Source organism: Aptenodytes patagonicus, chromosome 27 (assembly GCF_965638725.1).
Source record: "Aptenodytes patagonicus chromosome 27, bAptPat1.pri.cur, whole genome shotgun sequence".
Classification (NCBI taxonomy): domain Eukaryota; kingdom Metazoa; phylum Chordata; class Aves; order Sphenisciformes; family Spheniscidae; genus Aptenodytes; species Aptenodytes patagonicus.
In genome coordinates this window covers 652,181-666,471 of record NC_134975.1, presented here as the reverse complement: position 1 = coordinate 666,471, position 14,291 = coordinate 652,181, and the positions used below count along the sequence as shown (strand labels likewise).

At 72.7% G+C, this 14,291-nt stretch overlaps 2 protein-coding genes across 3 annotated transcripts; one reads left to right on the top strand and one right to left on the bottom strand.

The window, feature by feature from the left end:
* The first annotated feature begins 196 nt into the window (after positions 1-196).
* DDX23 (DEAD-box helicase 23) lies at positions 197-5,551 on the top strand. Of its 2 annotated transcripts, none has more exons than XM_076360365.1 (17): positions 197-257; positions 684-901; positions 1,038-1,136; positions 1,305-1,401; positions 1,514-1,579; positions 1,736-1,874; positions 1,997-2,127; positions 2,212-2,324; positions 2,415-2,558; positions 2,750-2,975; positions 3,129-3,274; positions 3,368-3,545; positions 3,638-3,880; positions 4,051-4,202; positions 4,370-4,478; positions 4,645-4,819; positions 4,925-5,551. In XM_076360365.1, exons 2-17 carry the CDS (start codon positions 684-686, stop codon positions 5,146-5,148), a joined length of 2,460 nt encoding a protein of 819 aa, XP_076216480.1. In that variant the 5' UTR covers positions 197-257; the 3' UTR covers positions 5,149-5,551. The 2 variants fall into 2 exon arrangements, with proteins under 2 accessions (XP_076216480.1, XP_076216479.1); XM_076360364.1 differs by having other exon boundaries at positions 1,994-2,127.
* A 573-nt stretch (positions 5,552-6,124) lies between these two features.
* CACNB3 (calcium voltage-gated channel auxiliary subunit beta 3) lies at positions 6,125-12,553 on the bottom strand. The gene is given in 16 exon segments (XM_076360371.1): positions 6,125-7,019; positions 7,022-7,046; positions 7,161-7,310; positions 7,423-7,467; positions 7,469-7,519; positions 7,597-7,748; positions 7,853-7,962; positions 8,056-8,114; positions 8,339-8,419; positions 8,662-8,681; positions 8,772-8,836; positions 8,924-9,039; positions 9,124-9,246; positions 9,349-9,471; positions 12,222-12,314; positions 12,474-12,553. Coding segments are annotated over 16 exon segments (1,518 nt in total). The 5' UTR covers positions 12,516-12,553; the 3' UTR covers positions 6,125-6,756.
* Positions 12,554-14,291: the final 1,738 nt, after the last annotated feature.

Sequence of the window (14,291 nt, the reverse complement as noted above, 5' to 3'; positions counted from 1 at the left end):
CGGGAACGTTAACGTGGGGGCGGGTCCGCACGGGACTGGAGGGGGGTTCATTGCGGGGGTTTGGGGGTGCACGGGGTCAGGGGCGCTGCGCGGCGGAGGGATCGGCGGTGCCGCGGCACCCGGCAGGCGCGGGGGCTGCCGGGAGTTGTAGTCCCGGCGCGGGGGGGGCGGCCTCGCCTTCCCGGCGTGCCCCGCGGCGCCCGGCGGACATGGCGGCGGCGGGGCGGCGCTGAGGCCTGGGCCTGCGGGCGGCGGCGGTGAGCGCGGGCCGGGCGGGGGGTCGGGGGGCGCCGGGCGCCTGCGGCCGCTGGGCTCTCCTGCAGGAAGGCCCCGGCGACCCCCGCGGGCCCGGGGGCCTGGAGGACCCCGCCGCCGCGTCACTGGGCTGCACCCCAGCACCGGGCACCCAGGGCAGGGCCTGGAACCCCGGTCCCCCGGGTCCCCCCAGCTCCCCCCCGGGTCCCCACAGCTACTCCGGTGCCCTCCCCAGGTCCCCCAGCCCTCCCCGCTCCCTCCCCGGGTCCCCCTGCGCCCCCCGCCAGCCCTCCCCGGGTCTCTACAGCCCCCCCGGCGCCTTTCCCAGGTCCCCTGCGCCCCCCCCCCCGGGTCCCCCAGCCCTCTCCGCTCCCTCCCGGCCCCCTCCCACCCCGGTCCCCCACTCCGTCTGACCCTCTCCCTCGCAGATGGCCGGAGAACTGGCGGACAAGAAGGACCGGGACGCGTCCCCCGCCAAGGAGGAGAGGAAGCGCTCCCGCTCCCCAGACAGGGACCGGGATCGGGACCGGGACCGCGACCGGGACCGCAAGGGTTCCCCCTCCAAGGACAGAAAGCGGCACCGGTCCCGGGACAGGAGACGAGGCAGCCGGTCGCGGTCCCGCTCCCGGTCCAAGTCAACAGAGAGGTGAGGGGTGTTACAGGGGGCTCCCCAGCTTTTTAGGGAAGAGCTCTGCCGCTCTCACGTGTCTATAGCGGCCCCACGAAGGGGCGGGGGCGGGTGGTTGGGCTGGGGGCGACGCTGTGACTGCCCCGTTCCGCAGGGATCGCCGGCACAAAGAGCGCGACCGGGACCGGAGCAAGAAGGACCGGGACCGGGAGAAGGATGGGCACCGGCGGGACAAGGACAGGAAGCGGTCGAGGTGAGCCCCCTCTCTTTTCGGGGTGTCCGTGCTCTCCCGTAAGCACCCCAGCGCTGTTCCCTGTAGGAAGCATTGTCCTGGGTGAGAGCGGGATTCCCCCAGTCCATGGGGACAGGGTGACCCTGGGGCTGTGTTCGGTGCCTGATTCCTCTTTGTTTTGCTGGGAAGCTTGTCCCCGAGCAGGGGCAAGGACTCAAAGTCCCGGAAGGAGCGGGACTCACGGAAAGCAGAGGAGGAGGAGGAGAATGCCCTGAAGAAGGAGAAGGTGAGGAGGGGGCAGAGGGGGCTTGGCCGGGAACGGCTCCCGGGGGGGATCGCTCTGGTGAGGCAAAAGGTCCCTGCTGGGGGCTGCTAACGGTCCGGCCCCGCGTTCGCAGGCCCAGCCCCTGTCCTTGGAGGAGCTGCTGGCTAAGAAGAAGGCTGAAGAGGAGGCAGAAGCCAAGGTAGGAGCAGAAACCTTCTCCCTGTGTCGGGGCTCTCTCATACCACAGGCGCGGTACGGGATGGATGTTTGAGGGGGGGGTCCTGTCCTGGGGCAGCCCCAGCTGCGAGGGGGTCGCTGCCCGGCCCGGTGCGAGCCTTCCTCTCTCCTGTCCCAGCCCAAGTTCCTGTCCAAGGCGGAGCGGGAGGCCGAGGCCTTGCGGCGGCGGCAGCAGGAGGTGGAGGAGCGACAGCGGCTGCTGGAGGAGGAGAGGAAGAAGAGGAAGCAGTTCCAGGAGATGGGGAGGAAGATGCTGGGTAAGGTGTCGTCCCCACCGCGGTCTGCCTGGCTGTGAGGGGCTGAGGCAGGACCTCCTGGAGACGCCCAGCCCTGGGCGGGGGTTGCTTGGCTCTGAGACCCTTCCCCTGCTCCCCAGAAGACCCCCAGGAGCGTGAGCGCAGGGAGCGCCGCGAGCGCATGGAGCGGGAGACCAACGGCACGGAGGATGAGGAGGGCAGGCAGAAGATCCGTGAGGAGAAAGACAAGAGCAAAGAGCTCCACGCCATCAAGGTAGCACTGGGGGCCGGGCTGAGGTGATGGTGGGGGAGCCGGGAGCCCCGGGTTCCCTCCCCGCTGATCCTCCGCTGCCCGCAGGAGCGTTACCTGGGAGGAGTGAAGAAGCGGAGACGCACGCGGCACCTGAACGACCGCAAGTTCGTCTTTGAGTGGGATGCATCGGAAGACACCTCCATCGACTACAACCCCCTGTGAGTGATGGGGTGTCCCTGGGGCTGGGGGTGCTCCTGGGGGCGTGGGGCAGCCCCGGCTCTGCCCCTGACGCTCCCGCCCTGCTCTAGGTACAAGGAGCGGCACCAAGTGCAGCTGCTGGGCCGGGGCTTCATCGCGGGGATCGACCTGAAGCAGCAGAAACGGGAACAGTCGCGCTTCTATGGGGACCTGATGGAGAAGAGGCGGACGCTGGAGGAGAAGGAGCAGGAGGAGTGAGTGCGCGTGGGGGGAGCTGGGAGGGCGCAGAGGGGTGTTTGGGGTGCTGGCTGCCTCTGCTTGTCAGGGGTGCGGAGCTCGGGGGGTGGCTCTGGGCTGCAGCACGTCCTTCGGATGGGTGGCAGGATGATTCCAGCCTCCCCAGAGGCACGGGGTGAGCCCTGTCCCCTTCCTCGCCCCCACCCAGGGCCCGGCTGCGGAAGCTGCGGAAGAAGGAGGCCAAGCAGCGCTGGGACGACCGGCACTGGTCCCAGAAGAAGCTGGACGAGATGACAGACAGGGACTGGCGCATCTTCCGCGAGGACTACAGCATCACCACCAAGGGGGGCAAGATCCCCAACCCCATCCGCTCCTGGAAGGACTCCTCCCTGCCCCCCCACATCCTGGAAGTCATCGACAAGTGCGGCTACAAGGTGGGCACGGGGAGGGGGGGCTGCTGCCGGCAGACCCCGGTGGCCCTCGGGGGAGCTGGGTGGAGGGGAAAAGGGCTGGCTCTTGGAGTCAGGTCTTCGGGGGGGGGTGAGGAGGGGAAGTTCTGCTCCCAAACCTGCCGCTCCCCTCGCCAGGAGCCCACCCCCATCCAGCGCCAGGCCATCCCCATCGGCCTGCAGAACCGCGACATCATCGGCGTGGCCGAGACCGGCAGCGGCAAAACCGCGGCTTTCCTCATCCCGCTGCTGGTGTGGATCACCACCCTGCCCAAGATCGATCGGTAGGTGGGACGGGGCAGGGCGGCAGGGTGACGCTGCGGAGGGGGTGGCGCGTGGCACCGGGGGTGACACGGCTGTGCCCTGCCACGCCGCAGGATTGAGGAGTCGGACCAGGGTCCCTACGCCATCATCCTGGCCCCCACCCGAGAGCTGGCCCAGCAGATCGAGGAGGAAACCATCAAGTTTGGGAAGCCTCTGGGCATCCGCACGGTGGCTGTGATCGGAGGCATCTCCCGCGAGGACCAAGGCTTCCGCCTTCGCATGGGCTGCGAGGTGAGTGTTAGCCCCTGGGGAGGGCCGTGGGGGGACCTGGGGGGAGCAGTGTAGCCCCAGGCTGCGGACACCAACCCTCCTGGCCCCCCCAGATCGTCATCGCCACGCCAGGGCGTCTCATCGATGTGCTGGAGAACCGGTACCTGGTGTTGAGCCGCTGCACCTACGTGGTGCTGGATGAGGCAGATCGCATGATCGACATGGGCTTCGAGCCCGACGTGCAGAAGATCCTGGAGCACATGCCCGTCACCAACCAAAAACCCGACACCGACGAGGCCGAGGACCCCGAGAAGATGTTGGCCAACTTTGAGTCAGGGAAACACAAGTACAGACAGGTGGGTGCAGGCAGGAGGCCTGGGGCGTCGTTGTGGGTGCTCCCGTGGGGCTGAGCGCTGTCCACGGGGTGGAGAGGGGACAACCTGGGGCTCTGGAGAACGGGCCAAGGGAGCGGCAGCCGCATTCCCGCCCTGCGGGGGACATCGCTCACTGCCCCATTCTCTCGCAGACCGTCATGTTCACGGCCACCATGCCGCCGGCGGTGGAGCGCCTGGCCCGCAGCTACCTCCGTCGTCCGGCCGTGGTCTACATCGGCTCCGCCGGCAAACCCCACGAGCGGGTGGAGCAGAAGGTCTTCCTCATGTCGGAGTCGGAGAAGAGGTGCGGAGGGGGCCGCTGGGGCGGGGTGGAACGGGGAGGCCGAGTCTTGCGGGGTGGTCTAGGGTATTTGAGGGCGGGGGAGCTCTGGGAGGGGGACTCTGGAGAGCGGAGGGGCTCCTGTGGGGCACCTCAGCCTCTCCTTGCCCAACTGTCCTCCTCCGCAACAGGAAGAAGCTGTTAGCCATCCTGGAGCAGGGCTTCGACCCGCCCATCATCATCTTCGTCAACCAGAAGAAGGGCTGCGACGTGCTGGCAAAGTCCCTGGAGAAGATGGGGGTGAGTCTGAGCTGGGCCGGAGCCCCCTCCCCTTCGGCTGTGGTGGGTGGGGGTCGTCCCGAGCCCCTGCACCCCCATCCCTGCGTGGGGACCCCGCGACACGGCTCCAGGTACCGCCAGCCCCCGGCTAACCCCCCCCACCCCCCCCCCCCGCCTCATCTCGCAGTACAACGCCTGCACCCTGCACGGCGGCAAAGGCCAGGAGCAGCGGGAGTTTGCCCTCTCCAACCTGAAGGCCGGGGCCAAGGACATCCTGGTGGCCACGGACGTGGCTGGACGCGGTATCGACATCCACGACGTCTCCATGGTCGTCAACTACGACATGGCCAAGAACATCGAGGGTGAGTTGGGGCCGGCCCGGGGGCTGCGGGGTGCGGCAGGGGCTGCCTGGCCCCGGCGTTGCCTGCGCCGAGGCCCTGCCTGACCCCACCCCCCCCCCCCCGCAGATTACATCCACCGCATCGGGCGGACGGGCCGAGCGGGGAAGAGTGGCGTAGCCATCACCTTCCTCACCAAGGAGGACTCCACCGTCTTCTACGATCTGAAGCAGGCCATCCTGGAGAGCCCGGTGTCCTCCTGCCCGCCCGAGCTGGCCAACCACCCCGACGCCCAGCACAAGCCTGGCACCATCCTCACCAAGAAGCGGCGGGAGGAAACCATCTTCGCCTGAGTCCCCGGGGCCGGTGTCCCCCTCTCGGTCACCCCTTCGGGGACGACGGGACCAGCGGGGCCGGGGGCTGCCAGGACTTTTCTGGCCTCTCTTTTCTCAGACCCCCAGACCCCTGTGCAGCCGGGACTGCCGACAGCAGAGACTGGGGCCGGGATTGTCCCAAAATGTTCCCCCTGTTCTCCCAGTCCCCCTCCCCGCTTTCCCCACGGGCCGGTGGAGCTGCCGGAGGCTGTTTGGGGGCACGTTCCTCCCTGCCCGCCTGCTGCTGGGGCCGGGGCAGGGCTGGTGCTGGGCTTCGCGTGCTGATTTTTAGGCAGGGCTGTCCCAGGAGCCGTGTTCACTTCGTCCCTTTTTTAGCTGAAACTCCAGGCTGCAGGAATAAACCCGCAGCTGCGTTGCCGGACGTCGCCTCCTCGTGTTCTCCCTTCCTGCAGCGCCGCCAGCCCCCGGGTGCCATCTCCCTGCAACCCTCCAGCGCTCCCAGAGGTGCCGGGAGCCAGCAGCGCCCCTAAGGGGAGAGCCTTTGGGTGCTCAGCACCCACCAGCATTGGGCCTTTTCCCCCGCACGGTCCCCGTCCCTCCCCCCCCCCCCCCCCCAGCCCAACGTCCCCGTGCCGTCCCCTGTCCCCCCGCTGCCAGAGACACAGACACAGGCACCTCCGAGCACTCTTTGTGTTTTTGAAACCGGTTACAGGGAAATCAGTGCTTTCTACAAAAGAAATTATAACAAATCTGTGGCCCCCACCCCTGGTTCCCCCCCCCCCCCCCGCCGGCTCGGGCCGGCTCCCTGCAAAGGGCCCCGGCGGGGGGCTCGGCCCAGCGCCGGGACCCTCTGCCGAGCAGCCCCCGGCCGAGGGCAGTGGGTGCTGTATTTACAGGACTGTGCGGTGACGGCTACGGGGGGGGGGGGGGACACGGGGCAGCGAGTGCAGGTGTGGAGCGGCCCCCCCCCCCCTCCCATGCAGGGTCTGGCCGCCCCCCCTCTGTCCCCCGTCCCCGGGGGGGGGGGGGAGGAAGCGGTTTGGCTGCGGTGACCGGGGCAGGGAGTAATCGGTGCAGAGCAAAGCGACTGGTGTGGCCCCCTCCTCCTGGGGGTCCCATGCAGGGGCAGGGGAGGGGGCAGGCCAAGCCCCGGGGCGGGGGGGAGCGGGCACCTTCCCCTTCTTCCTCGGGTCTGTGCGGGATTGGGGACGCTGCTAAAACTGTCCCCCCCCCCCCCCGCCCTCCCCATTACCTGGCCCACAGGTCTTTCGGGGGGGAGGTACCCTCTGTTTATGGCAGCTGCCCTGCGGGGAATGAGACAGCCTGCGATGCAGGGGCCAGGCGGGGAAACTGAGGCAGGGAGAAGGCATGTGGCTGCCCCCAGGACCCCAGGAGCTGGGGGGGGGGGTCCTGGGGCGTCCTGGCCGCAGGCCCCCCCCTGTGCTTATGGCTGAAGACATGCCCGGGGGCCGGGCGCGAGGAAGCTGCCGGTGCGAAGGAGTTCCCCGAGAGAGGGAGATTGTCTGAGCACCCCCAGCGCAGGGCTGGGGTGAGGTGGGGAGCGCCCGGGGTGGGGGGGTGGGGGGCCGGTTCCCAGCCGTGTCCCCCCACCCCTGCTCCCCACCCCTAATAGCTGTCCTTGGCCCAGGGCCGGCTGCGCTGCCAGTTCCTGTCGTGGTTGCGCTCAGTTTGGCGGTCCGGCGTGCCGGGGCCCTGCAGCCCGCTGTTGTGGTGCCGGTGGGGCTGGTAGAGGTCGGGGTAGGGGTCCACGTACTCCTCTTCCTCCAGGTGCCGGGAGCTGCGCTGGGACGCGGCCCCCCAGGGCTGGGGCGAGGTCTCCCCCGCCTCGTCCGACGGCATCAGGCTGTCGTGCTCCAGCGGCGAGTGCTCCCCCGCTCCCCCAGCAGCTGCTGGCTCTGCGGGTAGGGACGGGGCCGTGGGGACGGCGCGGGGGACTGCGTGTCCCTCCCTCACCCCGGTCCGTGCACCCCTGTGCCGGCCACCCGCAGGGAGGGGAGCTCCGTGGGTACCTGCAGGCCTGGGAGGCCGGTGGGCGAGGGCACGGCATGGGGGGCGTGCGGCGGGTGGTGCGTGGCGCGCCAGTACACCTCCAGGTACTCGGCCAGGTGCTCGCAGGCATCCTCCAGCTGGTTCTCATCCAGGATCACGTCGAAGAGCTCCTGGGGGGGTGGGCGAGAGGGCTCAGGGGTGGCTCAGGGACCCCCCCCCGGGCATTCCCAGGGTAGGGGGGACCCTCCTGGGCATCCCCAGAGTGGGGACCTGCCGGCTCACCGGGGGACACTGCACCAGCTTGTCGGCCGCCATCATCTGCACGTTTGAGGTGCTTCACCTGGGACTTGCCACGGGACTTGATGAGCCGCTGCAGGACCTGGAGAGGAGAGAAGAGGGTGACAGCACCGCGGGGGGGCAGCCGGGGGCCCCCCCAGAACAACAGTCACCCCTCACCTTGGGCGAGGACACCTTGACGTAGACGATGATGGGCGCCAGCGAGGTCTTGGCCAGCTGGGCCGGGTGGTTGATGGTGTCGGCGTCCAGCACCACCAGCTGCAGGGACTTGGCCAGTTCGAAGATGCGCTCGATCTCGCTCTGCACCTCGGCTGGGGGGGGGGGGGGGGGGGGAGACAAAGTGGGGGGGAGCGTGTCAGGCTGGCCCGGCCCCTGGGGGGGGTCCCTGCAGCCCGGGGCGAGCCCGGCCCCTCACCGATGCTGGAGCGGGTGGTGGAGCGCTCCAGGATGGCCTGTTTGCCCAGGTTGTTGAGGATGGAGCGCTTGGCCAGGGAGAGGTCGGCTGTGATGTGGGTGATGGAGATCCTGGGGGGCAGAGGGACGGCAGTGGGGACCTGGGTACCACCTCCTGGGCCATGGGGGGGTCCTGGGGATGGGGGGGGGGGGGGTAGGTCTCACCTGCCGTCAAATCTGTGCTTGAGGAAGTCAAAGAGGGCTTTCTGCATCATGTCGGTGACCTGCCGGCAGGGCCGCCAGCCCGGTGAGCCCGCGGTGAGCCAGTGGCAGATGGCACCGGCAGGGAGGTGGCAGCCGCCCGGCGCCCTGCCAGCAGCCCTCGGCCTCGCCATCTGCCCGCCACCGGCACGGGACAGGCAGGGAGGGGACGAGGGGTGCAGGCCACCACCACGGGGGTGCAGCAGGGTCCCCCCACCGGCCCCCCACCCCATGGCCCCCCCCGTACCTCATATCCTTTCAGCGAGGGCCCCACCAGCACCACGGGCCGCATGGAGGGGACCACGTCGTAGGGCGGGATGTGCTGTGTCTGCGGGGGGGGACACAGGGACATCTCAGCGCCCTGCGCTCCCACCCCCAGGGAGAAAGGGGTCAACGAGCCTATTCCAGAGAACCCCAGCATCCTGGAGCCCCCTCAGCCCCATAACCGGGGGCAGAGGGGGGCCCTCTGCCCCCACACACTCCGCCCCAGAAGCAGCTGCGCTCAGCCCTGCCTGCAGCCCCCTCCCCATCTCCCCCTGCCCGGGGCACAGCCCTGCCCCGGGGACTCACCTGCTTCTGCTTCTGCTTGGCTTGGGCAGAGGAGAGAAGAGACAGAGGTTGGTGACAGCGAAGGGGGGGGACCCTGCCGGGACCCCCCCCGGACCAGGACCTGCCCTTACCTAAGGAGGGGGGAGGCGATCGCCGGTTCCCGCTGTCGCCGAGGCCCGAGGCATTGCCAGCTCTCCTGGGGGAGGAGGGGGGGTGAGCGAGCGTTGGGGGGGTCTGGGGGCTTCAGGGGGGTCTGGGGGCTTCAGGGGGGTCTGGTCCCTACCTGGCTTTCTGCTCCTGCTTGAGCCTCATGGCTTCCAGGCGCTGGGGGCTGGGGATGAAGGCGATGTCCCCCCCCTCCTTCACTAGGCGCCCAATCCACCAGTCATTGCTGTATTTCTGGGGGAGGGCAGGGCAGGGGTGAGGCCGGGGGGGGGGGGGATGTCCCTGGCCCCGCCCCCCCCCCCCAGCACCCCAGCTCACCTCCTTGATGTGCAGGAAATCTTTGGCTTCGAAGTTGATGGCGGCTCCCTGCACCGGGCACTCCTCGTCCAGCGCCCCGCAGTAGCTGACATTGGTGCGCACGGCAAAGGCGACCGGCTTGTGCTGGGGATGGGGGGGGGGGGGGTTGGTCAGCAACCCCGGGGCCCTGCCAGCCCCCCACCACCCCCCGGGGCCGTGCCCTGGGTGTCCGTGTCCCCCCGATACCTTGGCCCTCTCGAGCTGCTGCTGGGCCTGGCTCTCCACCTCGCGCCGGGCGCCCTCGCGGTCCTCGTCCAGGGACACGTCGGAGTCCAGGGACGGGCGGCTGGTGTAGGAGTCTGCCGAGCCCTGTGGGGACGGGGCTGAGTGCCGGGGGGCTGCGGGGACCCCCGTAAAGAGGGACCTCGCCCCGAGGCACTGCCAGCCCAGGGAGGGGACCCCGCTGACCCACAGCCCCTTCCGGCCTTCGGGGGTCCATTGTGGCATCAAGCCGGGCAAACATGGGTGGCATCGCCCAGCATGGCTGCCCCGGGGTGCCGCCCCCGCGTCCTGGGGGGAGACCCCCGCAGTCCCGGGAGGGCTGGGCTGCGGACAGGGGTCTCCGTCTCCCTGGGGATGTTGGCCTGCCACAGCCGCCCCCCACCCTGGGGTGCCCGGCAGGTGCTCGGTGCAACCCCCCCGGCTCCCCCCACCCCGCCGGTAATTACCCGTCTCCTGCTGCGCCCGGAACAGGCGCAGAAGCTGCGGTGAAATATTTATAGGTCCCTGGATGTGGCTGAGCCCCCCCGGCCCCCCCGAGCCCTACCGGGCTGAGCTCAGCGCCGCTGCTCAGCACCGACCCCCCCGCACACGGGGCCCCCCCACCCTGCACATCCCACCTCGCTCACATCGGGGGGGGCCTGGGCCCCCCCACTCCAACGCAGGCAATATGGTTTCCCAGCATGGCCCCCCCCCCCAACATGGCCTCCCCAGCACGGCCCCCCCAGCATCGTCACCGCCCCCCCCCGAGCATCTCCCCCCCCCCCCAGCATCCCCAGCACGGCCCCCCAGTACAGCGTCTCCAGCGCCACCCCCCCCGCACGACCCCCCCCATGCAGCCCCCGGCCCGGAGCATCGGCCCCCGCGGGGTCCCCGGCCATGGGGGTCGGGGTCCGTCCCCCCATCCCCCGGTCCCGGGGCCCGGCGGCACCTGCCGGGGGCGGGGGGGCGAGACCGGCGGCGGCGGGGAACAAAGGGCCGGGGGGCGACAGAGCCCCCCCGCACCGGGCACGCACCCCTGCACCGGGCACGGCCAAGCCCCCCCCCGCCCCCCACCGGGCACGGCCCCCGCTGCGCAATCACCGCCCCCGGGGGCGCAGCCCCCCCCCCCCCCCCAACCCCGACCGCGGCCCCCCGGGCACGGCCCCCCCCGACCCCCCGGTACCGGGGCCGGTACCTCGTTGAGCAGGAAGGTAGCGCTGGAGTCAGAAAACGACATAGACGGGGCGAGCCGAGCCGAGCCGCCCGCGCCCCCCCCGCCCGGCTCCGGCACCGGCACCGGCTCCGGTTCCGGCTGCGGCTGGGGCTCCGGCTGGCCCTGCCCGCTCCGCCGCGCCGCCGCCGCCGCCCCTCCCCGCCCCTCCCCGCCCCCGCCTCCCGCCCGGGGCGCACGGAGCCGCCCCCGCCGGCTCAGCCGGGGTGGGGGGGGGTGGGTGTTGGGGGTCGCGGTTCCCCCTTCCCGGCGCTGGCGGGGGGGGGGGCTCCGGCCCCTCTCCGGTGGGACCCCCGGGGGGCTGCACTGGCAGCCGGGGGGCCCGAGCGGCCCCGGTGCAGTGCACCGGGACGGGGCCCCGGGGCAGCTCCCGGGCGAGGGGGGGTAGTTTGCAAAGAGGGCAGCTCCCGGCGGGGGGGGGGGGTGTCTCGGGGCGGAGGGGCCGTGCCGCCCCCCCGGAGTCCGCGGCCGGGGGTGCTGGGACGGCGGCGGCGGGTCCCCGTGGGTACCTCCATGCTCCGGTGCGGCGGCCCCCGTCCTGCCCCGAGCCGGTAGCAGCCCCGTCTGCAGGGCGAGCCCTGCGGCGGGGCCGGAGCCGCTCCCGCCCCCCCGCCGCGCCCCCCCCGCCCCCGAGGAGGGGGGCAGCGGCGGGCCCCGGGGGACCGGCCTGGCCCGCCCCGTTATCGCGCAGCGGGACGGGCACCGGCGGGACCGGCCCGGGACGGCTCGGGCCAGGCCCGGGGACCGCGGGGCAGCGCTCGGCGGGGCGGGGGCTCCGGGCAGCGGCGGGACCGGCCGCAGGCACCGGGCACCGAGCACCGGGCACCGAGTACCGGGCACCGGCCCCGGTACCGGGCAGCGCGGCGGGGCCGGGCCGGGCCCTCTCCGAGGTGCTGAAGGGGCCGCGCCGGGTGCGGGGCCAGCGCCGGGGGGTCCCCGGGGGTACCGGGGGGTACCGGGGGGGGCAGGTGCTACCTTGGGAGGGAAACGGAATACTCGGGCCGCTCTGCGCCCCCCGGGGCCACCCCTACCGGACCCCCCCGCCCTCCCCGGGGCCGCCCCAGTACCCGCTCCCCCGCCGGCGGCCGGGCCGGGAGGCGCCGCTCGGGCCGGGGTAAACCGGAGCAGGCGAGCGGGGGGCGGCGGGGGGGTCCGTGCCCCCCCCACGGGCAGCGCGGGGAGGCGGCCCGGTGCCGGCTGATGGACCGGACGGGGCGGCATAGAGGACCCCCGCCCGCTCCGTTCCCCCTCCGGTGCCTCAGTTTCCCCGGGGCCGCCCGCCGCCCCCCCCGCACCGCAGTGCCGGTGCCCGGCGGCCGGCCCGGCCCTGACGCAGCACTCGCTATTTTTAGCCGCGGGGAGCGGCTGTTGCGATGCTACCGGCGCCCGGTGCCGGCGCCCAGCCCCGGTTCCGGGGGAGCGGCGGGTCGGGGGCGGCCGCCCGGATCCCCCCGGTGCGGGGGTTGGGGAGGGGGAGCTCGACCGCTCCCCACCCCCGGTCCGTGCCTTAATGCGGAGCCGCAGCGCCGCTGCCCCCGGGAGCGAGCCGCGGCGGGGGGGCCGGGGCTGGCGGGGCTGCCCCGCCCCGCCCCGGTGCCGGTGCCGGTGCCGGTGCCGGCCCGCTCACCTGCCTGCGGAGGATGCTGGAGGTGGTGTCGGACGAGGTGCTGCCGTCCGAGCGCTTGAAGCGGCTCTTGCGCTTCGGGAGCCTCCGGGGGCTCTGCGGGGGGAGCGGCGGGGGCGGCCGGTGAGCACCGGGCGGCAGCCGGGCGGCGCGGCCCCGCCGCTGCGCTGCCACCGGCGGTCCCCCGCGCTGCGGACAAAACCGAACCGGGCCGCACCGGGCCCGCGGCGGCCGGGAGGGCTCCGGCCCGCTCACCTGGAAGGAGCCGGGAGCGGCGGCCTGCGCCGGGGCGGACATGCCCGGCGGCACCCACCGGAGCCCCCGGGATCCCGGCGGGGCCGCCCCGCACCGGACCGCGGCGCTCCGCCGGGAAGGGCCGCGCCGCCGCCACTGCCGCGCTCCGCATCACACGGGGCCGCCGGGGCGTCCCGGCCGTCCCCGCCCCCGCCTGCCCGCCCCCGCGCCCATCCCCGTGGCGTCCGGCCCGCGCCCCCGCAGCTGGGCAGCCACCGGGGGGCACCGGGGATAGAACTTCCCCGCAACCCGCGGTGCTGCGGAGACCGTCCGGGCGGCACCGGGAAAGAGGAGCCCCGGGGCCGCCGCCGCCGTGTCCACGCGTGTTCAGGGATGCGGGCGGCGGGGCTCCCGCGTCCCACCGGTCCCGCGGGTGTCGTGCCTCCCCGCCCGGGGGGGTATCTGCGCCCCCGGGGGGGTATCTACCCCCCACGGGGGGGGGTAACTGCCCCCGTACACCCCCGCGTGGGGCAGGCGGGGCCGCGTGGGGGCCGCGCACACTCGCCCCACGCCCCGTGTCCCCGCCGTTCCCACGGGGGCGGCCTGATCCGGCCCAGCGCCGCGGTGCTGCAGCATCACTGCACCGCCCGGCCGGGGCGATGGGCGGGGGCTGCGGCGGCCTCGGGGAGAGGGGCGGCGGGGTGGCCAGGACCTGGCCCGGGGGAGCCCCGGCGGGGCCGGGATCCGTCCCACGGAGCCCCAGCGGGGCCGGGATCCGGCCCGGGGCAGGGCGAGGGGCAGAACCTCAGCGCCCATCCCCGCGGCGGCGGGTGCCGGCACACGGTGAGAGTGTGCTGGGACCGCCCCCCCGCCCCCCCCCCCCCGGGGTGTCCCCCGAGGTGCCCCCGACCCGTCCCCCGCGCCGGGCTCCGGTGCCCCCCCCCCGCCGCGCGGCGAGACTTCCGCGTGGGGCCGCAGGGACACGGGCCCGGCGGCGGCTGCTAATTAATGATTAATCTGCGCTCCCCGGGGCCCAGCGCTGCTGCGGGGGGGGGGGGGGGGGCCGCGGGGCCCGGCGCCGCCGCTGCGGGGGGGGTCCGGCCACGGGCGGGGGGTGCTGTGACGGGCCTGGGGTGCTGGGCAGGGCCTGACCCACGCACGCTCGTGGGGTACGGGCGTGGGGGCCAGGCGGGGACCCCGGTGAGGGGGCGGCCTGCGCCCGCCTGGGCACGGGGTGCTGACGGGTGTGTGCGTGCAAAAGGGTGTGTGTGCGTGTGTGTGCAAGGGGGTGTGTGTGTGCAAGGGGTGTGTGTGTGCGTGTGTGTGCAAGGGGGGGTGTGTGTGCAAGGGAGGTATGTGTGCGCGAGGGGGTGTGTGCGCGAGGGGTGTGTGTGTGTGTGCAAGGGGTGTGTGTGTGCGCGAGGGGTGTGTGTGTGTGTGTGTGCAAGGGGGGTGTGTGCGTGAGGGGGGGTGTGTGCGCGAGGGGGTGCGTGCAAAACGTATGCGCGTGCATGTGTGTGTGCAAGGGGGGTGTGCGCACGTGTGTGTGCGTGCGTGCAAAACGGGTGTGTACGTGTGCATGTGTGTGTGTGTGTGCGTGTGCGTGCCAGGGGTGCCTAAGGGGTGTGTGGGGGTGTGTGCAGGGGGATATGTGTGCGTGTCTGCACACACACGCAAAGGGGTGTATGCGTGTGCGTGCAACAGGGCTGCACGTGTGCAAGGCTGTGCACTTGTGTGCGTGTGTGCGTGTGCAAGGGGGTGTGGAGGTATGTGTGCAGGGCGGGTGTGCAAGGGGGGGCACTGGGGTGTGTGCAGGGGTGTGTGTACGGGTGTGTGTAC

Bases quoted from the DNA above. Each gene is read 5' to 3' on its own strand.
- DDX23 (XM_076360364.1), top strand. From the start codon at position 684: ATGGCCGGAGAACTGGCGGACAAGAAGGACCGGGACGCGTCCCCCGCC. The intron at 2,976-3,128 runs GTGGGCACGGGG...TCCCCTCGCCAG, and splicing joins TCGACAAGTGCGGCTACAAG to GAGCCCACCCCCATCCAGCG. The intron at 3,546-3,637 runs GTGAGTGTTAGC...TGGCCCCCCCAG, and splicing joins GCCTTCGCATGGGCTGCGAG to ATCGTCATCGCCACGCCAGG.